Source organism: Gracilinanus agilis, chromosome 5 (genome assembly GCF_016433145.1).
Source record: "Gracilinanus agilis isolate LMUSP501 chromosome 5, AgileGrace, whole genome shotgun sequence".
Lineage (NCBI taxonomy): Eukaryota > Metazoa > Chordata > Mammalia > Didelphimorphia > Didelphidae > Gracilinanus > Gracilinanus agilis.
Genome location: NC_058134.1, coordinates 125,901,931 through 125,929,337, shown reverse-complemented (window position 1 = coordinate 125,929,337; position 27,407 = coordinate 125,901,931). Strand labels below are relative to the sequence as shown.

The window sequence follows — 27,407 nt, the reverse complement described above, 5'->3', positions numbered from 1 at the left end:
ATCAGATAATGAACTGGCAAAAGCCAGCAAGCTAAAGGGAGATGAATAAAGAGGCAAGAAAAATTCACAAACTAGATTATTAAGTCTTGACTAGGAGAGTTTGGAATATGTGGAAAATTATTCTCTTCACTTTATCACAACAGGGTGCTTCATGCATTGGGGTGACCAAGGTTTTCAAGATAATCAATTCTATTTTCATAATCATAGTGTGTATATATTACTGGTAAGAAAGCAAAGTGTAGTAATGAAATGTTAATTATATGGAGATTTCAGAAAGTCTGATATTGGGGATAAAGTTTGTGAAGTCAATTTAAAAAGGAAAAGGGGAAAAACTACACAGAAAGCACAGAATAAATACAAAAGATACCATAATTGGCATATTTCATATTAATCTCCAAACATAAATGAAAAGTAGCTGAGCTGTCTTTATAGAGAAAGGAAAGTCTTTTTGCTAGATGAGAGACCCTGTCTAAAATGGTTTGTTCCAGGGCTCAAATATTGCACTATGATATCTTTTCTTCATTTTAAATAGAAATTACCTGGGGTTCCTATGTAGAAGTCAATTGTTCCACTGGGAGGTGAATGAATTTCTAAACATTAATGTGTTACCAGGAGATGACTCAGACATTAATTTATCTTTTTATCTCGATGCACTTTTTCTACCTTTGATTCACCTTCCAAAGGCAAGAAGCTGATCCTTCCAGAGAGTTACTGAACCGTCCACCATCCAAGCCCAGCATTTACCAGCTCTCCAAGAAAATGAACATATTTATGGTACATGATTTCCTTTCAGTATAACCAGAAAATAATAGAAAATCATAAAACCCACAGGGTTTGTATTCATCATGGGGAATTAAGGCTAGATAATAATGAGAATTTTCCTCTTCCATGAGCCTTTAAAAAATAATAACTGATACCTCAGTTTCCACTGCATCTAATGGCTGAGAGGGCTGATGCTGACACCCACTGAAAGTTAGCGTGACTCTCATCCTTAAAGTCTTTTTTATGAAATTTTATGAAATGATGCTTTAAGGAAGACACCATCTCTGACTCCAGTGAGTCATATAAAGAAGTGCCAGGAATCAAAAGAAAATAACCTGCCAGATGTGGTTTACTAGCTTCCTACGAATAGCTTTAACTTCCCACACTAAAGCTTTCAAAATATAAAAATACCAGACCAGATTGTTTCCCAAGACATAACAATGTAGTACCAATAACTCTAATAGAAGTGAATTGGTGCACAAGTAGCTAGGAACCAAAATGGATCCATTAGTGGTAAATTGTTCACCTGTAATCATGAGACTAATGAACTCTCTGATTGTGGTTGCTTACTACACAAAATTATCCTCCTCCCAGCCATCCCATCCTCACCCCTCAACAGTCTCTCATTACTCCCTATTTGAAGCTAAGGGAATTCTTTGTGAAAGGCTGGGCAAAATTCTTCTGCTGCCTGAATTTTCTAGAAATATTATTCTCTATATTCTTTCTTGTGGCAAGCAGAGAGCAGTTGACCACTCATTCCAGTAAATATAATACTGTAGGAATCAGAATAGTTAGTAAAATTATAGTTATAAATTAGATATGTTCATAGTATAAGAGATGAGACTAAGGAATTGGTAGTTATCTTGCCAAAAGACTCAAAATAAGACTTCCAGGCACTTCGTAAACTGCCAAGGGCTTTACAAATGGAAACTATTCTCCTTATTACCAAGTATCACATGACTAGATTTGGGAAACAAAATTTTGGTGATTATACTAGTTAAAGTGCATTCCTCATTTTTATGTCAAAGGGCCAGAAAAGGATTCAAAGTGTTTTGTACAGCTCCAGAGAGGCAAAAGTGTTTGCCACAGGAATTGATCTTAATTAAAATTGAGATGTGTTTTCCCACCAAGAATGGAAACTACTTAAGGGCAAAGATCATGACTCTTATTTCCTGTACATTTACCCACTGAATCTAGTATGGCAGCAGGTATATTATTTCATTCTTTACCAGGAATGTACATCTTTGATATCTGTGAACAGAAATCGAGTAATCCCCAAGCAGAAGCAGGAGTTAATCAAAACCGAGCAGCAAAAACATATAATTATATCAGATTTAGGATTGCTGCTGGGTCCTATTTGCTATTTGAGTACATTAAGTTTAAAAGAAAGTAAGTAGGGTTGAGGGGAGGGCTACAAGGGAAGGATTTACTTTTCTCTCTCACAGAGCTTTTTCATGATAGTGATTTAAATGCTTATATCAATTAATTAGTACCAGAGTAAATTGCTTAATCTAACTTTGTGGTAACAAAAAAGAAAGCCAAAAACAGGAGATTACTTGGGGCAATAAGAATGGACAATCAAGAACCTTAAACAGAATTACTGACCAGGTAACAATCACTATTCCCCAGATATCCAGATAACTAATACTTTTTTTTTCTGCATATTAAGGAAAATGAAGAACTAAATAAATGTTCAATTTTATGATTTTTATCATTTTATTGCAAGGAACAATGAGATATTAAACAAGTAAAAGCTGTAGGTAGGGATATGCTCAATTAATTGTCAAATATTTTTTAAAAGATTCTAACCATCCCACCTCTGATTATACATATTTGTTATAAGGTACTGCTTCTACTGTTGTTTGGAGGAGTCTGGGGGTAATAGCGAATGGCAATAGATACAGGGAAGAAAAGAAAAGTTATATTTTATTTACTGAAATTGACCGTTTTATTATTAAAATTGTATACGATGGTATTGATGTTTAATATTATATATCCAATAAAATATTTAATTGGTTCTAAAAAGCATTTTTCTTTATTCAATGGAACTTTATTGATACACCTCAAACTTTAAAGGGCTCTAAATTAGCAAGAGCAGAATGAGATATAATGGTTATATGGCAAGGGAAGACATATGTTTCCTGGCTTTAGAGGCCTCTGGAGAATATCATCTAATCATAAAATCATTTGGATTTAGCTGAAAGGTGTCATGGACTGGAGCAAAAGAAACTCAGATTCTAGTCCTAAGCCTACCTCAAATAATTGTGTCTTCCTGCTTCTATCACTCTACCTCTCTGAATCTGTAAGAGGAGGTTGGGCCAAATGCTCTTGGAATTCCCTTTGAGCTCTGGTTGCCCATCATGCTCACGTCACTGTCTTCCCCGTGTGGCATAAACGTTGTGGCATGCCTCTGCCCCCATGCAACCCATCCCCCAGGCTACCAGAAAGAAACAGGATTGCCATGAAACGTACATCTATTAGGAAGTGCTCCCGCTCTTGACCATCTGAAAGTCTACAGATGACTTACTGTTGGTTTCTAGACTTTCACAGAGCTCACTTTTCACCTCTCCATTTGGACGGCCATTCCCCTTCTGGATCAGTTTACTTTGCATGGTGGCAGCTGTCACCACAGCCTTGAAGCTCCGCTTCCGTTTCTGAACGTTCTGCTCGGGGTGAAAAATTATAATATAAACCTTGGGCATGTACAGCATGCCCAGAGACACGGAAGCACTTAAACTCATGGAGACGGTGAGTGTTGTTGTCTGGATGTACATCTGAGGGGAGAATAAACAACATGACGAGAAATGTTAGCGAGCTTCATGGGCAGACAGGCAAATCACAGGACTGTTTTCGCAAATGTTCAGAGCAACGTCTACTAAAGGTGAAAATGCTAGACTATCCTCCTCTGTGGCATGCACATTAGGAGGCTGCCTCTCTTCAGTTGTCCTTAATTACAGTCAAGTGCTCCTTTTTTATTTCTTGTTTCCTGAAAAGGTGGGTGGGAAAGGCAGTGATGTTTATTAAACTCAGTTGCTATAAAAACAATTAAGCTTCTATACCTTACTTTCATTTCTGGATTATAAACAAACATACAAAGAAGGAATACAAAAGCAGACTGGCTAAAGAGGTAAGACCATCTAGGTAAGACCAAGGCTCTCTCTAGTGAGAGAACTGGTCAGCAGATAATTCCTTTCCTCTAGATGAGTGATTCCCAAAGTGGGTGCCACCGCCCCCTGGTGGGTGCTGCAGCAATCCAGGGAGGTGGTGATGGCCACAGGTGCATTTATCTTTCCTATTAATTGCTGTTAAAATTTTAAAAAATAATTTCCAAGGGCACTAAGTAATATTTTTTCTGGAAAGGGGGAGGTAGGCCAAAAAAGTTTGGGAACCACTGCTTTAGACAGACGCTGAACCCAGAAACAAAAATCTTTGAAGTTGACATGAAGTCAATTTTTTTTTTTTTCTGAAAATCAACTCTCCACATGAAGGCTTTAATAATTCTGGGTTTCACATTGTTAAATAATAGACGTGGTTGCAAATCATGTGTAAGACCTTGAACAAGTCACTTAACCATTTTAAATCTTAGTTTCTTTATCTGGAAAATGAAAGTAAACTGGGCCAGATGACTCTAAGATACCTGCCCATATTCTAAAGCTATGATCCTACTAACTGACTCAAAGTATAGCTAGCTCTGTGCCTTAGTACCCATAAAATAATGAGAAAGGCACTCAGATTCTTTGAGACTCAGTATTCTCACTTGTTAAGCAGCAAATACATATATATATATATAATTTTTAATTTTATATTTCATATTAATATATGAATATAATATACAAATTATATATAAATAATATATAAATAAAATTATATATAATTCTATATATACACATATATGTATACACACACAAAGTAGAAAAGAATACACACACACAAGATTCTGACATAGGACAATGACTTTTATAAAGTACTTTACCTACAATACATCCTGGGTCATCTAAGTCAACTCACCTAATTTCACTTGTCCTTAGCTTTGTTATGAGGGGTTTGGATGAAAGGGTCTCTCAGATTCTTTCTTGTTCTAAATTAAATAATTCTATCCAAAATGTTGTTGCATGATAATCAATGAATTTATTTCAACAAATATATATCATGTCAGATGATGGGTGAGAGATAATTTTGATAAGCTACATGGCCTGTCACTATGTATTTTAGTCAAGGTCAATATGGTCTGGCATTTACCATTTCCAGAGTTAAATGCTCAAAAAAGAGAGATTTCTGGTTGCTACTCTCGGAAGTCTCCCTAGGAGAGAAAGGTATATGTACCTTAAAAGTTAAAAAAAGAAGTCTAATGTAATTGTAAACTGATTGAGGGCAAAGACTACTTTGGGTTTTTTTTTGTTGTTGGTTTGCTTATTTCTATCTTTCTTGGAGTCTAACTTGGGGACAAAAAATTCTAATGAATTGAGTAAAAGATTACTCTCGGTACTTGCAGAGAAAATGTAGATAACTCTCTGATTAGGTTTCTCATGACAATACTATTACAGAAAGACTTTTAGTGAGATCTTTGTTGTTGTTTAGTTATTTTTCAGTCATGCCTGATTCTCCATGATACTTTCTTGGGGTTTTCTTAGCATGGACAAATGAGTGGTCTGCTGTTTCATTCTCTAGCTCACAATGAGAAAACTGAGGCAAACAGGGTTAAACGACTTGCTCTGGGGTCACATAGCAAGTATCTGAGGTTGGATTTGAACTCAGGTCTTTTTGATTCTAGGTATGGCATTCTATTCACCCTTAAATCAGATATCATGCAAAATTTTGGGGAATCCCTACACATGGGCATATGTATTAATTTTATTGGTAGTTTTTAAAATCTATTATAGATTGTATCATAGTGTGAATAAAGTACTAGTGTTGAGTTCAGCTTCACCAGTATAAGAATATATCTAGGAGAAGCTAGTTGGCTTGGTAAATAGAGTCATACCTGGAGATGGGAGGTCCTGGGTTCAAATTTGACCTCAGATATTTCCTTGCTGTGTGTCCCTAGGCAAGTCACATAAACCCCATTGCCTATCCTTACCACTCTTCTTCTTAGAACCAATACAGCAGGTATATACAAGACACATACAAACTTGGACAGATATACACAGAAATATACATACATATATATGTATACATATATGTTCCTTTATACACTCATAGTTCTCTTTTTATAGCTCTGCCTCTTTCTCTCTATCTAGAAGCATAAAGGGGAATTAATGTGAGAGGACAAGGTGTGCGCAGCTGGACAGAGCAGGTAAGACTTCCTCCTGCAGAAGGTGGACTGAGCAGATCTCACAAAATATGACCCACCTACCTCCCAGGTCCAGGTGTTTGTACCATCTGCCCACAAGGTCTGAAATGGGCTCCCTTCTTCCCTCCACTTCATGCATCCCTCTTTCTTTTAGACTAGCTTAAGCACAGTCTTTAGGCTCAAATCCTTTATCTACCCTCAACTGCTTGGTGTTTCCTTTCCCACACTTCCTTTTATTTTACTACTTTGTATATATTCAAATGATTAAGTTTGTATTTATTATGTATGTATTTATATGGATACTTGTTATCTTCCTCATTAGAACATGTTTAGTGTAAAATAGAGATCATTTCATCTTTTATCCTCAGGGCCTAGAATCAAACCAGCCACAGATTGGGAAGTTTAATACATATTTGTTGAGTGATTAATTGGTTGATTGAAATAAGCCACTGATTAATTCATCCAGGTAATAATGTATAAGAAACCTAAACTGGGAATGTAGAAAGTAGTCAAGTTATGAAGAACTTTCAAAGCCAAATAGAAGCCTTTACATCTGATCCTGAAGTTAATAGGGCGCCATTGGAACTCACTGAGCAGAAAACAAAGACATGGCAATAGAAAATTGAGTTCCATGTTCAGAAAATGAAAATTGTTCAGTTTATCAAGAGCAAGAAGGAGTGCATAAGGGAAGAGAGAGAGACAAACAGAGAGAGAGAGAGAGAGAGAGAGAGAGAGAGAGAGAGAGAGAGAGAGAGAGAGAGAGAGNGAGAGAGAGAGAGAGAGAGAGAGAGAGAGAGAGAGAGAGAGAGAGAGTAGTTTGGAGCTAGGTTCTATATTGAATAAAGCTTTAAAAAGGATTATCTTTCCCATGAGTATTTTTATTTTAATAAAAGTCAAAGTATTAAGCTAAAGTGAAGACAGTGCTTATGGTTAAATTTCAGACATCAGTGAGCAAGTGTGGAATACATACATACATATATATATGAACCTTTCTAGCATTTCGGTAATCACAAAAGTGGGCAATTGTCTGCTTCACCTATTCATAAAGGTTTTTCTAAGAGTGCACAAAATAGTGCCCTTCAGCAAACTATTGCTTTAAGTTAGGAACATTAATATAATAACTTCTTCCTCTCAAGAATATTAAGCATTTATTTCTCCAAGTTCAGTTCCTACTAGAAGCCTTTCATGATAAAATCCACCAATCAATATTCTTGACTCTTCCCTCAAACCACCAATCAACAAACATTTTCTGAAACACTATGTACCAGGGGCTGGAGAGATAAAAGACAAAATGTAAAAAAAGACAAAAAAGTTGATTTAGAAAACTGGAAAGATACATGAAATGATGAAAAATGAGGAGGGCAGAACCAGGAGAATTTTGTACACAATAACAATAATAATATATAATCAACTGTGAATGATTTAATTATTATCAATAATGCAAGGATCCATGACTACTCCAAAGGACTAATGATGAAAAGGGATATCCACCATCCTAGAAGGAAGAGGGTCCAAATGCAGTTTGAAACATACCCATTCTTTGGGTTCTTCCCATCATGAATTTTTCTCTAGTGTAAGCAATATGTCTTGTTTTACAACACGACAAATAGGAAATATGTATTATATGATAATATATATACATATACATAGTATATGTCTATATATGTATGTATATATATATATATATATATATATATATATATATATATATATATATATATATGTGTGTGTGTGTGTGTGTGTGTGTCATATTGCCTGCCTTCCTGGGGAGGAACAAGGGGTTTGGAGAGAGGGGAAAAATCAGGCATATATTGTTAGACAGGCTAATATGAGAATTTGTTTCTCTTGGATGAGCATATTTTTTTAGTGATTTACTATAAATTTTCTTGCTTCTATGGAAAGCATACTAACCTACAGAAAAAAAGTACAGAGGTAAAGATTTATAAAGCAATCAGAGAATGCCCCACCAAGTCTTAATTTAGAAAATAGTGAACTATACTTCATTCAAAAGCCTGCCAGTTTTTATGTTTAAAAATATACAGATACAGTGTAGAGTCATTTCTGTATTTTAAATAGCAAACTTCACTTTTGGTATTTTGCAGGGGAAAAGGGGTTAATCAGCTTATTACTTTCAACTTCGCAGTTTGTATTCTTGTGGTTATGTATTCATTCAACCACATTGAGAATTCTATTTTCCTTCATAAAGTTACTTGGGAATGTTCTCTTCTGGCTTGATGTAATTTCTATACAATATAGTCAATATTCTTTCCCTAACTATGAGAAACATTGTTAAGATTCCAGAATGCCAATTTCCCAAGCAAATGTATTACTGCGGTCTCTCTTTCCAGCAAACTAGTTCAATTAAAGATTCAATAAACAAGGAAATGAGAGTTTTAACAAAGTAGGCTTAATGTGCATCAGTTCATAAACAACAATCTTCATGAAATATCATACCTTAGAAATTATACCTAAATGAAGAACTTATTTAAAGTGTTAAAGATCTTATTTAAGATTCAACTTAAAAAGGCATAAGGTAATCTTTTAGAATGTTACTGAATATTCTCAGTATAAGCTAAATATAGAGGAGATTTAATCTTAAACACCAATAATAACTTAAAATGTTTGAGGAGTTATCTCGAAGGATAGAATCCTGGGAGTATTAAGTTTCCTACAAATTCAACTTTTAATATTAATGAAAAAGTGATGTAAATCATTTTGCTCATGGAAAATGAGCACAATAACAGTTCAATGAAGCACTACAATTTTTTGAAAACTAGATCCCACACATTGCCTCTTACCCCTGAGGACCTCCTATAACTTAAGATGAAATAGAGCATTGACTTACAAGAAATGGAAATCAACATTTACTCATGATTGAGCAGGACTCTAATATTTATATGATTTGAAATATCCATAGGATGATATAACTACTTGATTCTCTCAATTTTTTTTTCTTTTGAGTAAAATATTTAATTAACAATAGCCTCCTTCAGACTCATATGAGAATCCATCTTTACCTCTTTCTCTTCCTATTGCTCAAATTTAGTTTTCTAATATGATGGAATTTCTACTCAGTCAACTGTGTCTTCTTCAAAAGCAAAGGAGTAGACTTTGGTGATCTCAGTTAAAAATGGACATGACAAAAATCTGTGCATAGGAGTCCTGATTGCGCTGTGTTCCCTTTGAGGACTAAACAGTTGGAGCAACATACAAGTATGTAATGAACTCTTTTGTCAGCTTATGGAAGCTCAGAATTATGATTTTAAATGCATAAAATAAAATATATAATATTACAGAGAAATTTCCCAATTGTATTAAATGTAGATATCAAAATTTAAAAAAATTAAAATTAAATTGTTAGGCACACATCTGCCTAACAATTTATCTGAAATGTTCTTACATATTTTTCTTCTTTCTTCTTATAACCTACGTGTACATTTGAAGTGAATGACTGCCATGGGACCAGGCTTTATCAATGGAGACTATAAATGGAGAGAAGAATGTTCTGTCTTTTGTATAAAAATTTAATGTTACTGACTCAGTACTTGTTCATTTTCTCAAAAAAATTAATAGCCTATTGAGTATAGAACATGTTATTAGCCACAAGGTAAATTGAAAAGGTGGAAAAGGAGAGATCCTTGTCCTTAAATAACTTACAATATACCCTGAACCTAAAATAGCAATAGATTAACTTTATTCTATTCACATAATCTTATTTAATTCCTCATATGTTTCCTGATATATCCTTATTAGAAGATAGGCTTGTTTGAAAGGTAAAGATACTTGTGTAATAGTAATAATATAAGGAAAATATCTTTGGCATCCATAATTAATTTAATGCACATTATTTTATTACACAATCAAGTATGAGTTTATTGTATGACTGGTTGACACCACAGGTCAAAATTAAGAACTTAAAGTTGGTGTTGATCTATGGTGCTAATGAGATACATACTATAATCAAACGTCCTTAAGTGTGTAAAATAATGTTCAATAAAACTTTTTTGGATATTTCAGTGTTTTCTATACTGAATACCATGAGTTTAGGGTGTATATACTGATTATTTCTTTATCCATTCCAATGTCAATGTTGTTTGAATTGAACAAATTGATAAAGCACTGTTGGATACTTGTGTGGCCAAGAATAGTCTATAAAAGGAGTAATCTATGAGAAGGATTCTACTCTTTTGATGAAACAAGAGCAATAAGAGATGTATAATGGCTAGAACTAATAATTAAAAATAAAAACTTAAGACAGACTAGCAATATATTTCCTTTGTTATTAAAAACTGATGAGATATAAATGAGGCAGAAGTTAAAAACACTAATAATAAATAAAATGTGATCATCAATTTTAAATGACCTTGTTGAGGATATTCATAGAAACATAATCAAATATTTATTTAACAATGGTCCTGAATTTTCTGCTATAATATTTACAGATGAAACACACTTTTTTTAGTTACTTCATTGCTCTCTCATTTGATGTTTTATTCTTTATTGTCATCATTTAATCAGCTCTCTCTGGCACTTTTTGTTCATTGAATCTATTTTCTATTACTTTCAGAGTTCATCTATATGGAAAACTTTTATATTAGGAAATTTGAAGACAGGGAATAATTAGTTCATAGCTCAGACTATTAATAATATAATCATTAAATAAAATTAGTTTTCTTATTTTCATATGTAGTAAATATTTGAGACACCATTTAAGTAATCAAGATGAGTCATTAGTTATCTAATAATCTCTGTTTAATGAATCTAGTGATCTCTATCTTACAAACTTCTAATTTATTTGTTAAAAATATACTATTTCCAGGATCAAGTATTAAACCATTTGTTTGATTATGAGAGCCCCTCAAAACTTTTCCCCTTCCTACATTTCCAGTCTTATTTTTTTATAATCTTTTACTCTTTGATCCAGTGACATGGGCCTTCTGGCTTTTCTTTGCACAATACATTGTATTATTATAACCCTAACACTAACCCTGATTGATCATCTTATTCCTATCATTTCTTTATCTGTCCCTCGTGCCTGGAATTCCTTCCCTCCTTATCTAATTTCAATGGCTTCCTTCAAGTCCCAGAAAAAATATTACATTTTGCAATAAAGCATTTCAAGATCCTCCTTAAACTCATTAGGCTTATCCCTCTTGATTATCCAATTATGTTCTTGTGTGTAAGTAGGTTTTTCATGTTTTATTTTCAATAAGACCATTAGCTCCTTGAAAGCAAGGACTATATTTTGCCTTTCTTTGTATACCTAGCACTTGGCCCAGTGGCTGGCACATAATGGGTGTGCTTATTGACTAATATTTCTGAAAAAGAACCTGTTTGTGATATGAGGGACAAGGTACACTCATTTAAAGTGTGGGGGTAAATTATGTAGGCAAATTGCTTTATGGATTTTTATCTGTGAAAACTAACTCTAGTGATGTTAAACCATTATAGCTTGAAGACCAAGCTTATTTTCATTTGAAGAAATATTTATGAGCTATTCATAAATAAAATTTTTTAAAAATGAAAATAATGTTAACCTCTCTAACTTTCCTATAGTCACAAAAAAAGTATAATTTGTTCCTTTTTAGTAGTTACTACCAAGATTTCCTAGCAATTTGGTTGTGGTGAAAAAATACAGGTGCTTACTAAATGAAGTTTTTTCGGAGAAAAATAAACATAATTACATATTAATGTGGATAAAGAAATTTAAGAGTTCAATACCCATTTAATGAAAATTCTAAAAATTTAAATTTTCAATGTATTGTAAGTTCTTATGAGATATTATTCTGTAAAAAAGGAACCAATTCTACACCAATGCCACTTACTACTCCAAGACTGCAAGTTCATGAAATGTATTTAGAAACATTCATTTAAGTATGGTTAAAAGAACTATCTGCATTAAAAAAAATAATCTGTAAAATGAAGGTGTTGGATAAGATGATGTCCAAGATCCCTTCCAGTTCTGCTGTCTATAATTCTATAACCACAACTTATTAATTGATAGAACCTAAATCAGTTAAATTTCTTGTACTCCAAAAATTATATCTCAACATAGTATATAACCTTGTCTTCCACCAGATTATGTTTCTGTTCTTCACATATAAAAATATTACCAAAAGCATCATTCTAATATATATTTTGGAGTATTTCTTTTATTAGTAGTGATGAATTTACCCCCTAATTATTTTTTCTTACCATGACAATATGAAATGCCTCGACAATGATAAATTCACTATGATAGGAAATGTAGATATCTAAAACACACAAAGATTTTATTCATGGAATTTATATCTATTAGTGCCAGTTTCCAGGGGAAAAAATGAGGGTGTTCTTATATTAGCAAGGAAAATTTACAATACAGAACTTTACAAGAGAAGTGTCAAAAATCATCCAGAAAAACATCAAAAGATATCAAAAAGATGTCAGCAAGGATACATATGATCAAAAAGAAGGTTACATAGCAAGAGAAAAACAACTAACAGACAGTATGTATGTTCCATTGGTATTCAAATGATTTGGGGAAATCTAGAACATTTCTCACATTTTGGGAGAACCTCCTGTGAAGTATTTACAGAAAGAGAGAGACAATAGTGATATAAAATGAGAAGGAGGGAATGAGTCACAGTTTCCTGTTGAATGGAATACTCACATAGGTCATATCAAAAGCCTACTTGAAATATTTAAGTGCCAAACTAAAGTGTTAGTCAAATAATTTACAAGTCATTAATTCTTTCAGACAACTCATTGCTATGGTTATACATGAAATCAGTGGTTCTTGAGCTTTGACTCAGGATTAAGGATTCAATATGAAGACTACTTTTTAATAAAAATTTTAAAAATCACTGACCCTACAAAATGCCATTCATTCTTCAGATTTTTTTCTGAGTGTTTCAGTTGCTTCTTCTCTTTACCAGTATCACTTCCTTCTCTCCCAGTTAAGATTTACCTAGAAACTCAATTTTCAGGAAGGACCCAGGCAAGACATCTCTCATTCTCTAGTATAGATCATCATTACCCCATTTCTTCAACTTCCCCTCTGCCTTTTTAACTCTATTTTATATGTTGCCTTCCACCATTAAAATGAAAGTTCCCTGAAGTTAGGGACTATTTTATTGTTTTTATTTATATGCCCAGTGTCTAATATGGTGCTTGACATATAGGAAACATGTAAAAAAAAGTTTAAGTCACAGTAATAGTCTTTTAATATTTGTAAACTGAAAAAATGCATTGTGACAAAAATGATTTCATAAGTATTTTGAATTTCTATTTTATTAATAATAATAATAATATATCCTTTTAAATTAGGCACGATAAAAGACATCACTCATTCAATTTATGCTATTCTTATTATAAGAATAGTATTGCTTATTTTCCTGGAATTAAAAAAATATCAAAATGATAATGGTGGATGTTGATATTGAATCATGAACCCTTTGAAATAACACTGAGGCTTCTGAGCTGTCCTTGGTCCTCAGACTGGGAATCCTGCTTCAATAGTTTATCTTGTTGAATGGGAAATTCAGCATTTTCAATGGAAATGAAACTGCACTAATGCCTGATGTAGGCTTTTTCTACCTGACCTCTTCTTAGGTAAATATCTGTCTTTGATTTAACAGAGACAGGGTCTAACTTCTGACCTTTCCTTTATCCATGTCTGTCACTTTGACAACTATTACCATATTCCATTCTTAAGTAAGCAAACAGGATTGTCCTTGATTACTGTATTTCTCCCTTCATTTGAATCTGTCTTTCCGAGCCCCACCTGCCCTCCAACAAATTCTCCTTTGACATACTTAGTACAAGGCTCATTTCCTGTGATTTCATCTTTTCATAATTTTATCACTGAAAACTTATTTTCCCACTTCCTTATCTGTTCTTCTTGATATGTTCTTAGAGATTAAATTATCTTTATCAGAGAACACATGGGAAAAATGTATCTTTTTTTAAAAAATGTATATCTCTGTGTATGTTTAATATACACATGCATATGTACACACACATACACACTCCTCTATTCTAACTATAGTATATCATATCACATATTTATTAGGCAATAACTAAAAGAAAATATGTCTTCTCTCTCTTCTTTTATATAAATCTGACACTAATGACTCATCATCACTAGAAAAAATGTTTTCATTCCTGGTGATAAGTAATATTAAACAATCTATGCTCACTCAGAATTGTAGTAATCAATATCATTCTTCTGAAATATAGATGATAACTGATAGGCTTGCATTCAAGGATTGTGACAGAGATTGTTAATTTATTATCTGCTAGAGTTTTAACCAGGGGTCTATAATCTCTGAATATATATTCCAATCCAATATTACAGACTTCCTAAAATCTAATCAATAATTAATAAAATTTAATCAATAATATATAATTAGTTCCTTTGTACTGCTTTATATAATGCTTATTTTATGCATTGAAAAAATTGAAAAGGGGTCCATTGGCTTTACCATCCTGAAAAAGGGATATGTGATACCCAAAATAAAAAATTATAATCCTTTGTCCTAGAGGGTTCTAACTCCTAACTATAGTCTCATTGGCCTCATGCAAAGTTGAAATTTGAAAAATACAGCTGCACATTTTGTTCATTTGCAACTACCAATGGATAAATTTATAACCATCAATGTTGTGCTCTTTATCGCTCATTCTTCAATTTAACAATATATTTCCCTAAGGTCAACAGGAAATTGTTAATAGAGCTCAGCTTGCTCTAAGAATGGCATATTATATATTTCAGTATATTAATATGTATGTGACCTATTTCTCATGTACTTATTTACATAGTGTTGTAATATGAGTCAAACTCATGGTTCAGAAATATACTATTCTAGAAATCTTTTAGTTGTCAACATCCATGTCTTTCTTTTGTCAAACCATTTCGTCGATTTTTTTTAAAGTGTGGTCATTACATAGAAAAGGACCTAGATGATTTTATTTTTTTTCTTCTGCAGAAATCTTGTTGTGGTTCCTGATTGTGGCATGAAGGTAACAAAAGATCTTCAAATAGAGTGTATGCTTTTTAGGTTCTGCTAAAGTGATGGAATTAAATCCAAATATGAGGATGTCAATAGACTCTGGGACTACTGCCTAAACACTTATCTAGGTAATTATAAATTTCTGACCAAATCAGAGGCTTAGCCACCAGGTATGGAAATGCTGTGAGCATGATCACCTATGAAGCGGAAGAAGTAACAACCTAACCTTTAGTCTTCTATAGCCCCATTACTCCTCAGGTAATAAAGTGATTCAAAAGGAGGTGGGCCTGAAGATACAAAAAAAATTGCCATTTTCTTGGCAGATAATCTTGGAGATTATCATACTAATGGGTGGTATTGTTATACTCACCATGATCTATGCCTCTAATTTACACCTTGATGATCTAACCATTGGACCCAAGTACATTAATCTGTCAGACTTATTAAGCATTTAATATATACCAAACACCCATTTTTTAATCTCAATTAATAATTATTAGCTAATAATAATTAAAGCTATTAGTACTCTTGACAGATGAATTTTATCCAGTAAAAAAAATTTAAATAGCACTGGTCATGCTGGGGTATCCAGTATCTCTACTGCAAGCATTTTGTGAGATTTAATAACCTCACTGTGATATGGTTATAGTGATTACTTTGATGGACTTCCAACAAGGAGAATAGATGGTCTTTGATGACATGAATAAATAAATTCTGCCTATTGAATGTCATCTTGAAATAAGAGTAACTGAGGCTAATGGAAATATTTATAAAATGAGGAATGATAACTTAATGCGCCACTTAGCAAAGCATCCCATGCCAGAGGTTATGACAACTTTAACTGCTATGACTACAGACATGAATGACCATCGAGAAGGAATGAAATGGGGTGGACTCAGGACCAGAAAAAATTAACTCTTCTAGAGGACCCTACACCCATGGAACTGTCAGTCTTGGAGATTATAATATTAATGGGCTGTATTATTTTACCCACCATGATCAATGCCTCTAATTTACCCCTTGATCATCTGACCAGTGGACCCAAGTACATTAATCTGTTATCAAGTATTTGTTAAGCACTTAATATATACCAAACAGTGTTGAAAGTTTACTATATCAGGGTAGCTAGGTGACAGAGAGGATAGATAACCAGAAGATGGGAAGTCCTAGGCTTAAATCTGACTTCAGACACTTCCTAGCTGTGTGACCCTGGGTAAGTCACTTAAGTCAAAAGTTCTTACTTCTTTTCTGCGTTGGAGCTAATACTTGATGGAGGGTAAGTTTTTTTTTTAAGTGATAATAAACTAGAGACAAATAAATATGGTTCCTGCCTTTAAGGAGCTAGTGCAATAGATAATATGCAATCATTGTCAGTCACTATACTAACATGGGCAGTGGGAAAGGTCTAGAAAAAGCTTGTAAAGAAGGTGGGATTTGAGCTTCGGCTTAAATGAAACCAGAGAATGTATGAAGTAGAGCAAGAGAGAGTGCTTTCTAGACATAGAAATGAAAAGGCAGAGAATAGGAGTTGGAGCATGGTGGGTAAATAAGAAACAGTTCAATAGCCATTGTCAGTGTATTACAGTACATATGAGGGAATAGGAAGAGAAGTATAAGACTTCAAAGATAGAATGGGAGAAGGTTGTTAAGGATGTTAAAAACTAATTAGGTGGGGGGGAAGTTAGGTGGCTCAGTGGCTTGAGAACCAGTCCACTGGCCTCAGTCCTTTTTTTGCTGTGTCACTTGACCCCCACTGCCTAGCCCTTACCAGTCTTCTACCTTGGAACCAATACACAGTATTGATTCCAAGATGGAAGGTAAGGATTTTTAAAAAATCCAATTTTGATATTATATTTGATTTGGAAAGTAATAAGGAACCAGTGGAATGTCCTGAATATAGGAGGAACGAGGTCAAGCCTATGCTTTAGGAAAATTATTTTGGCAGCTTAGTGGATTATAGAAAATTAGCTCTTTGAAAAACAAGGTTGTCCCAAGGCTAGGCAAAAAGAGAGATGCCATAAATAAATGTGTCAGGATATGGCAATGCAAGGATCATAATGATAGGTATTTTAAATGTGACATCATGGAAACTTGGTCTGGTGGTCCAGATAATATCCAACAGTATGATATTTGAAAAGATAATTTTTCCCAGAGTAGAAAAATAATTGGATATGGATAAACTATTATTGCATGTTATGCTGAAGAATATGTTTTTCTAGGAAAGGAAAAACAAAGTGACAAAGTGGCCCCAATTAACTCTGAGGCCTTATGATTTAGATGGCGTTAAAAAGTTAGTTGAGGTATCCCAGTCTCAAAGCAGGGGCTGGCTCATTTTACTGAGGTAGCTTAGCCACTGTGGGTCATGACAGGTAGAAAACAAGAGAATCAGTTGTTTTTCTTGTGTGTCTGTGTTTATGTTCCCTTGTGTTTTGTGTTTTCCTGGGGGAAACATGTGCATTGAAGTGTGCTACAGGCTTCTGACATCGTAAATGGAAAAAAATAAAACAAGAACAACCACCAAAAAAACAACACCAAAATGAAACAAAACTGGAGGACTTAGCCAGTGATTACTATGTCACAAAATTTGTTATAGCTAACAGCATCATTCAAGTTCCTCCCTCTCTCTTAGACATGCCTATCCAGTGGAGGCCACATTTTTAAACCCCTGGACCATCATATAGTCTCTCTATAAAATTTCTTTCTTGATAATCTAAGCTGTCTTCATGGGTTCAATTTCCATCTAAAGAAGGGTGCCAAATCCATATATCTAGTCAGTTGGTAAGCTTTGACTAAACACCTAGTTCATGTCAAGCATTATGCTAAGTTCTTGGACCAGAAAGAAAGGCAAAATGCAGTCTCTGCTTTCAAGGAACTCAGAGTCTAATTGGGGATACAACATGCAAACAATTTTGAACAAATTAGATAGATACAGGATTAAGTGGAGATAATCAACAGAGGAAAAAACACTAGCATTAAGATATATTGAGACAGATTTGAAGGAAGTCATGAGAGCCAGGATTTGGAGATGAAGAGAGAGATTATTCCAGGAATAGGGAATAGCCAGTGAAAATTCCTGGAGTTTGGAGATGCAGTGTTTTATACAAGAAAAACAAAGAAGTCAGTGTCACTCGATCACAGAATATGTGGAAGGGAGAAAAGTATAAGAAGACTGGAAAGATAGGAGAAGGGCTTTAAATGCCTAATAGAGGAGTTTATATTTCATCTTTGAATCTGGAGTCATTGAATTTGGGGAACTGATGAAATAGAGGCAAAATGATCATATCTACATTTGGGGAAGATTAATTTGACAGTTGTGTGGATGATGGAATAGAATGGGCAAAGACTTGTGGCAGGGAGATAAACAAACAAGCTGCAGGTCTTCACTAGGGTGGTGGTAGTGTTAGAAAGGAATTGCATATTGTGTAAATGGAATTACAATATGAGAGATGTAATGGTAGCAATGATAACCCTCGGGAGTTGATAAGATATTAGAAAAAAGAGTAAAGGGTTGAGGATCAAACCTAGGTTGTAAGCATAGGTCACTGGGAGGATGGTGGTGACCTGAACTATAGTAGGAAAGTTCAAAAGAAGTGAAGGTCTTTGGGGAGGAAGGTAACAAATTTAGTTTTGGATATACTGATTGCAGCATATATACAAGATATTCAGTTTGATTTATCTAATAGACTCATGGAGGTATGTGACTGGAGGTATAGAGAGTGGTTAGGGCTGGATAAGGATATTTCAGAGTCATCTGCATGGAAATGAAAATTGATTCCATGGGAGTTGATGAGAAACCTTTAGTGATCATGACCTCTACAAAGGTCCAGCAAAGGAAATTGAGAAAAGGACTTAATGAGACAGGTAGAATTAGAACCAGGAGAAAATCACGTCAGAGAAGTGGAGAGTGAAAAATGTGTCAAAGAGAAGAGGATAACTGACAGTGCCAAAAACTGTAGAGAGGTCAAGAAGGAGGAGGATAGGGAAAGCTTACTGGATTTAGCAATTAAGATATCATTGGTAACCTGAGACAGAAAAGTTTTGGTTACATAATAAGGTTGGAAGCAAGACTACTGAGAACTAAAAGAGAGTGAGAACAGAAGAAGAGCAGTCATCATTTACAGATGGTTTTTTCAAGGAGTTTAATCACATAAGGGAGAAAATAAATAGGATTATAGCAAGTAAGTTTGAATGAATCAAGTGAAGGTTTTTTGAGGATATGGGAGATATAAGCATGTGAATAGGCAATATGGTCCTGGAGTTCAATCCTGTATTACCAATACCTTGCCAGATTAATGAATATTTTCAAAAGAATGTTCTGTAGGCATCTAGAATTTAGCAAGCCTGAAATACAGTTCCTCCTTTTCCCCTGTGAATATTTCTCTTCTCTAATCCTTCTCTTTAACAAGAATTACTATCTAGATATGTGACCTACACTGAAAGGGACAATCTCCTCCTAAAAAGCCCAAATCCCTGTTCCTTACCAGGACACAGCCAAGAAAGTTTTTAATCTCACTCTTGTCTCTGTAAGATCACTTTGTAATGGTTCTACAATTCACGATTCTGATAATAGAACCTAAGTTCTACTCCTTTCTCTGTAATTTTCTTCTGCCCTACAACACCAAATATTTTATCCTTATTACTGTTTTCCTAAAGCCAGAGTAAAATTTATTCTTTTATCTGCCCCTCCTTTCATAGATAGACCATTTTGAGCACTCCTCTGTACCACCCTCTCTTCTCCCTCTCCTAGATAAGTTTATTCCTATTATCACATAACCAATAATATTACAAAGGATTTAATAAAATCTATTTTCCATTAAGTATTAACTTAAATCTTTATCTTACTCTTTTAATTTTTTTCTATTACATAGTTTATTCTTTAAAATCTTTAGTTATTCTCTTTGTCTTCTCAATATCTCTTTAAAAGCAGGATTTCTTTCTAATAAAATTAGAGATAGCTCAGGTTCACAATCTTGTCTAGCCTGAACCACAAGAAAACTACATTTCACATTACTAATCCTTCATTGTCCAATGAATGTATTTAGCTTTACTCTGTTCATTTTTCATGTTGCATATTCTGAACCTATGGGATCATCTCTGAGTTCTTTTTAAAAGACTGAACAATTGTTCTCTTCTTTGTGATCTAATTATGTTTTTAATGATTAAACTTAGCTTGTTATTTTGTAGAGACAAAAGGTATTTCTTGATTTTGAGAATATCAGATTCTAATTTTTACTTTGGTTTAATGTAAACAAGATGGGTAATTATGTTCCATTCTGAATGGTATTATTTCGAATGAGAAAGATTAACCCACTCTTGTTGCCTGTTATATTTTGTAGTTCTGTAGCACAATTAAGATGTTATTTGGTGATTTTCATTTGGGATTTATTTTTGTTGGTACTCTATTGGTTACCTCAACTATACTTTGTCAAGTACTTTTAATATTTTTGATAAATTTTTCCATATTATTTCTTGAAGTACAGCATTATTCTTTTAATTTTTCATTTTCCAGAATCTTAGAAAAATAGCATTTTTGGAGTAGGAAAATATCATGATCATACTTTAGGATCTTTAGGAATATCAACTTGACAAATTTCTGAGAAAAAAATTGGAGAAGAAAGATATTGCATGCAAGGAAACTAATTATAAACTAATTTCCAAAATCTAAATGAGAGGTGATAAAAGCTTGAACTATGATGATTTCCTGTGAGTAGAGATTTTGCAGAGATAAAGTCATCCATACTTGTCAACTGATGGTAAATGAAAGGTAAGAGAATCAAGAAGTGTTGCTGACTAGGGATTTTTAATACCTCTTGTTAGAAGATACTTAGTACTATGAATGAAATAGAGAAGTTGGGAAGTAGGAGCATATTGGGTGCTCCTTATGTAGAGATATAATGATACAGGCTCTGTTCAGAGACACGCAATCATTTTGCCTTCAGCCACTCTTGAGGCCATTAACTCAATTGATGGAAGTTTGAGACTTTACCATTGGAAGAATACTTACCCTGATGAAATAAGGAAAAAAATTAGTATTAAAATAATTATTTATTCATAAAACTGTCCACTCAGCCTTTAATCCATTCAACTCTGATAATGTCTTAAGTGGTTTTAGGAAAAAGTATTTCCTGAAACACTCCAATTTCATTATTTTCAAAAGCCATGCTGAGGAATCAAGTGAACATTATGCACAGTATTAAAATAATATATGGTCATTAAGTATAAGGACTTAATTATTATCAATAATGTAAGGATCCAGTACAACTCCAAGAGACTCCTTATGAAAACAGAAATCCACCATCCTAGGCAGAATCTGAATGCAGGTTGAAATATACTATTCTTTACAATATTTCTTCTATAAATTTATATATATATTTATAGCTTATAGTTAAGCTATATATTTCTTGTTTCATAATATGATGAATATGGAAATATGTATCATATGATAATATATGTACCATCTATATCATATTATCTGCCTTCTTGGGGACAAGAGAGAGAAGAAAGAGAAAGAAGAATGAGGAACACATTTTTGGACATAGCTAATGTGAAAATTTGTTTCTCTTCAATAAGCATATTTATTACAAATCATAAGTATTACATTATTGTTATTTTATATATATTATAGTTAAAAGTTTAAAAAAACGTGCCTATAGAAAACAGAATTTTAGGCTGGTAATCAGATGATTGGGTTTAACTATTTCAATGCTTATTAACCATGTGACCTTAAACTTTGTTTTCTAATCTGTTAATTAGAGGTTGACAGTACCTGTCTAGCCTGTTTAGAATTCAGATCAATAGCTATTGAACATCTATTTTGTTCAAAGACTATACCAGGGATACAAAGAGCAAAATAGAATAGTTTCCTTAAGAAGATAACATTGCACTGGGAGTTATAACATGTATTTTTAAAAAGTAAATAGTAGTAATTAGCATCATTTGAAAAGAAAGGACATTAAAGGGTACAGGAAACAGGAAAGACTTCCTGTAGGAGGTGGCAGCCAACCTAAGCAAAGAATCCGAAAGTGTGGAAGTTTGGGATAGATTATTATGAGGATCAATTGAAACTTTCTCTCTCTCTCTCTCTCTCTCTCTCTCTCTCTCTCTCTCTCTCTCTCTCTCTCTCTCTCCATATGTATATATATAATTATAAATGTCATCAAGTATATGTATATATGTATATATATACATTTATGAATGCATATATGTAATATATTGTCAAGTGTATGTATAAGTGTATATATAGAGTGTATATATATACACACACACATATGTATATATATGTATATATATATATATATATATATAGAGAGAGAGAGAGAGAGAGAGAGAGAGAGAAAACAGCACTTTGTAAAGTGTACCTGTATAAAAATGTAATGCATCATTATGAAATTAATACAATGGGACTGGATTTTTACAACATACTTATAAGCATAGCCCTTACCCTGTTGAATTTTTTATTTAATAGATATCTGTCTTATATGTGAATCACACATAGACAATATGATTTGTCTCTATATTTGCATTACAAAAAGTAGTCAAATATTGTATAAATGATGAGGACATGTTAGTAGGGAAGGAATAATAAAAGAAAGTGCCCAAGTGATGGAGACCATGAAAAGAAACTCTGGAAGGCCTATGCCAAAATTGGGTGGTAGGGCTCAAAATCATGAAGAATTTTTAATCCAGCTATCTACATTGAGAGAAAGAACTATGGTAGTAGAAATGCAAAGAAAAACATATGACTTATAACTTGTATCTATGGGTATGTGATTTGGGGTTTTGGCTTTAAAAGATTGCTCTTAAAGCAAATATGAATAATATGGAAATAGGTATCAAGTGACAACATTTGTACAATCCAGTGGAATTGATTGTTGACTCTGGGAGGTGGATGGAAGAGGGGAGGGAAAGAAAATGAATCATGCAAACATGGAAAAATATTTTTAAAATAAATAAAATTTTTAAAACATAATTTTAAATTCATTTAACTGGAAATTATTGAACATTTTTTAGGATTCTAGAAGGCTGATGATTTTTGTTTCTATTTTCAACAATAAAGGAGTGGGGGATGTGGGAAGATTCTATGGAGAAGTTCTCTTTATTAATTGATTTATAGGGCAGATAAGAAAGGTCTAAAGCAGGCTTAAAGTTCTGAAAAGAAGAAGGAAGATCAAGGACAGATTACAAAAGATTAAGGAATAGGACTGAGTGACAAGTGAAAGGTAGAAACTTCAAAGGAATGGAAAAGTAGTTGAAGACACACTGTATTTTAGAATAAATGGGGAAATTATCATTAAAAATGGCTCAGAGTTTATAAAAAAGGACAGGTTTAAAAGTGTAGAGGGTGATATGTGTTTTGAGAGAAAGGCCTAATGATAATAGCTCTTTTTATTATTTTTTCCTTTGGACATTAAGTGATTTGAGGCATCTTCAACAGGGTGAGTTTAGGACAACAGCTATGAGTCACAATGACATTTAGCAAGTGCTAAACACAGCTCTGTAGTTAACTTGCTACAAATGGATAATGGAGAGTTAAGAGAAAGCAGCAATATGGTCTCTCACAAGAGCACCAGAAGTGAGCAGGTCTCTGGGGGAGAATTCCTGCCTATGTTGAAGAACAGCTGGAAACAACAGTAAATATTCTGAAAGTAACTAAGAAGCTCTCTTAGACAACTGCATAAACATACGTACATACTCACTAAAATACATAAAAATGTGTGATTTCAACATCACAGAGTGAAGATGAGGGAGGTTTTCTCTGTCTAGGCACTTCTTCCAGTGAGACAGAGAGCCAAATATTTATGAATAAATAGATAAAGTCTACTGAATTGTTTGATAATATCTAGATCAGTAAGTTTACACACAGTCTTATAAGTAATAATAGAAATAATAATTTAACTAATAGCTAATATTTATATAATACCTACTCTGTGCCAGAAATTGTACTAAGAACTTTGTAATATTTTTTTCATTTGGTCCTCACAACAACCATGGAAGGTAAATGTTATTATTCTCCCCACTTAATCAATGAGGGAAACTGAGGCAAATGGAGATGAATTGATTTGTCCATGGTCATGCAGTTAGGAAGTATATGCCACTGGATTTGAATTCAGATCTTTTCTGACTCCCACTGTACTACTTGCTTAAAAAATATCAGAGATGGACTGAAAGCCCAGCAATTTGTCATATAGCTATCTTTTCTAGTCATGAAACACAAGTGAAGAAATACTTGATATTTGTCTAAGTCTTCACAGAGAAATTATTAATTTAAAAAATTTTATTTTTAGGTAAATTTTCCATGGTTACATGATTCATTTTCTTACTCTCCTCTTCCTTCCTTATAACTTGCCCCCTTCCCCCATAACCAATATGCATTTCCACTGGTTTCTTCATGTGTCATCGATCAAGACCTATTTCCATATTATTGATAGTTGTACTATGGTGGTTGTTTAGAGTCTACATCCCAAATCATGTCTGCATCAACAAATGTGTTCAAGCAGTTGTTTTCCTTCTGTGTTTCCATGCCTGAAGTTCTTTCTCTGAATGTGGGTAGCATTCTTTTCTTTAAGTCCCTCAGAATTTTCCTGGGTCATTGCATTGCTGCTGATACAGAAAGAAGTCCATTGCATTCGATTTTTTTCCCAAACATTTATTAATATTCATTTTTAACATGGTTACATGATTCATGCTCCTCCTTTCCCCTTCACCCCCCCCACTCCCCCCACCCACCCATGGCTGATGCACATTTCCACTAGTTTTGTCATGTGTCCTTGATCAAGACCAATTTCCAAATTGTTGGTAGTTGCATTGGTGTGGTAGTTTCGAGTCCACACCCTCAATCATGTCCACCCCGACCCATGCGTTCAAGCAGTTGTTTTTCTTATATGTTTCCTCTCCTGCAGTCCTTCCTTTGAATGTGGGTAGCTTTCTTTACCATAAATCCCTCAGAATTGTCCTGGGTCATTGTATTGCTACTGGTACAGAGGTCCATTACATTCAATTTTACCACAGTATATCAGTCTCTGTGTACAATGTTCTTCTGGCTCTGCTCCTTTCGCTCTGCATCTGTTCCCAGAGGTCTCTCCAGTTCGCCTGGAACTCCTCCAGTTTATTATTCCTTTTAGCACAATAGTATTCCATCACCCGCATATACCACAGTTTGTTCAGCCATTCCCCAATTGAAGGACATACCCTCCTTTTCCAATTTGTTGCCACCACAAAAAGCGCAGCTATAAATATTTTCGTACAAGTCTGTTTATCTGTGATCTCTTTGGGGTACAAATCCAGCAATGGATCAAAGGGCAGGCATTCTTTTATAGCCCTTTGAGCATGATTCCAAATTGCCAGCCAGAATGGCTGGATCAGTTCACAGCTCCACCAGCAATGCATTAATGTACCAATTTTGCCACATCCCCTCCAACATTCATTACTCTCCCCTTCTTTCATTTTAGCCAATCTGCTATGTGTGAGGTGATACCTCAGAGTTGTTTTGATTTGCATTTCACTAATTATTAGAGATTTGGAACACTTTCTCATGTGCTTATTGATACTTTTGATTTCTTTATCTGAAAATTGCCTATTCATGTCTCTTGCCCATTTATCAATTGGGGAATGGCTTGATTTTTTATACAATTGCTTTAACTCCTTGTATATTTGAGTGATTAGACCCCTGTCAGAGTTTTTCGTTATAAAGATTTTTTCCCAATTTGTTTTTTCCCTTCTGATTTTGACTACATTGTTTTTGTTTGTACAAAAGCTTTTTAGTTTAATATAATCAAAACCATTTAATTTACATTTTGTAATTTTCTCTAACTCTTGCTTGGTTTTAAAGTCTTTCCTTTCCCAGAGATCTGACAAGTAAACTATTCTGTGTTCACTTAAATTGTTTATAGTTTCCCTCTTTATATTCAAGTCGTTCACCCATTCTGAATTTATCTTGGTGCAGGGTGTGAGATGTTGATCTAGACCTAATCTTTCCCATATTGTTTTCCAAATTTCCCAGCAGTTTTTGGCAAATAGTGGATTCATGTCCCAAAAGTTGGGCTCTTTGGGTTTATCATACACTGTCTTGCTGATGTCATTTATCCCAAGTCTATTCCATTGATCCTCCTCTCTATCTCTTAGCCAGTACCATATTATTTTGATGACTGCTGCTTTATAGTATAGTTTAATTTCTGGTACTGCTAGGCCCCCTTCCTTCACATTTTTTTTCATTATTTCCCTTGATATTCTTGATCTTTTGTTATTCCAAATGAAATTTGTTATAGTTTTTTCTAATTCACTAAAGACGTTTTTTGGTAGCTTGATAGGTATGGCACTAAATAGGTAAATTAATTTGGGTAGAATTGTCATTTTTATTATGTTAGCTTGACCTACCCATGAGCAAACAATGGCTTTCCAATTGTTTAGATCCAGTTTTATTTGTTTGGAAAGTGTTTTGTAGTTGTTTTCATATAATTGCTGTGTTTGTTTTGGTAGGTAGATTCCTAAGTATTTTATATTATATAGGGTGATTTTAAATGGTGTTTCTCTTTCTACTTCTTGCTGTTTTAGTGTGTTGGAAATGTATAGAAATGCTGATGATTTATGTGCATTTATTTTGTATCCTACAACTTTGCTAAAGTTGTTGATTATTTCTACAAGCTTTTTAGTTGATTCTCTAAGATTTTTTAAGTAGATCATCATATCATCTGCAAAGAGTGATAGCTTAGTCGCCTCCTTGCCTATTTTGATACCTTCAATTTCTTTTTCTTCTCTAATTGCAACTGCTAGTGTTTCTAGTACAATGTTAAATAATAGAGGTGATAATGGGCATCCTTGTTTTACTCCTGATCTTATTGGGAAGGCTTCTAATTTATCCCCATTGCATATGATGTTTGTTAATGGTTTTAGGTATATACTGTTTATTAATTTTAGGAAAGGTCCTTCTATTCCTAAAGTTTTCAGTGTTTTCAATAGGAATGGATGCTGTATTTTGTCAAAGGCTTTTTCAGCATCTATTGAGATAATCATGTGATTTTTGTTTGTTAGATTGTTGATATGGTCAATTATGTGGATGGTTTTCCTAATGTTGAACCAACCTTGCATTCCTGGTGTAAATCCCACCTGATCATGGTGGATGATCTTAATTACTTGCTGGAGTCTCTTTGCTAGTATTCTATTTAAGATTTTTGCATCTATGTTCATTAGGGAGATTGGTCTGTAGTTTTCTTTCTCTGTTTTTGATCTCCCTGGCTTTGGGATCAGTACCATATTTGTGTCATAAAAGGAATTTGGTAGGACTCCTTTGCTTATCATATCAAATAATTTGTATAGTATTGGGATTAGTTGCTCTTTGAATGTCTGATAGAATTCACTTGTGAATCCATCAG

The 27,407-nt window shown here is 33.8% G+C and overlaps 1 protein-coding gene across 1 annotated transcript in view; it reads right to left on the bottom strand.

Annotated features, from left to right (window-relative positions):
- The window catches only part of GRM8 (glutamate metabotropic receptor 8), a 960,215-nt gene that overhangs the window by 5,103 nt on the left and 927,705 nt on the right, over positions 1-27,407 (bottom strand). The window contains exon 9 of the mRNA XM_044677717.1: positions 3,290-3,536. Coding sequence (XP_044533652.1) covers positions 3,290-3,536 — 247 coding nt within the window. The remainder of the gene's footprint in view (positions 1-3,289; positions 3,537-27,407) is intronic.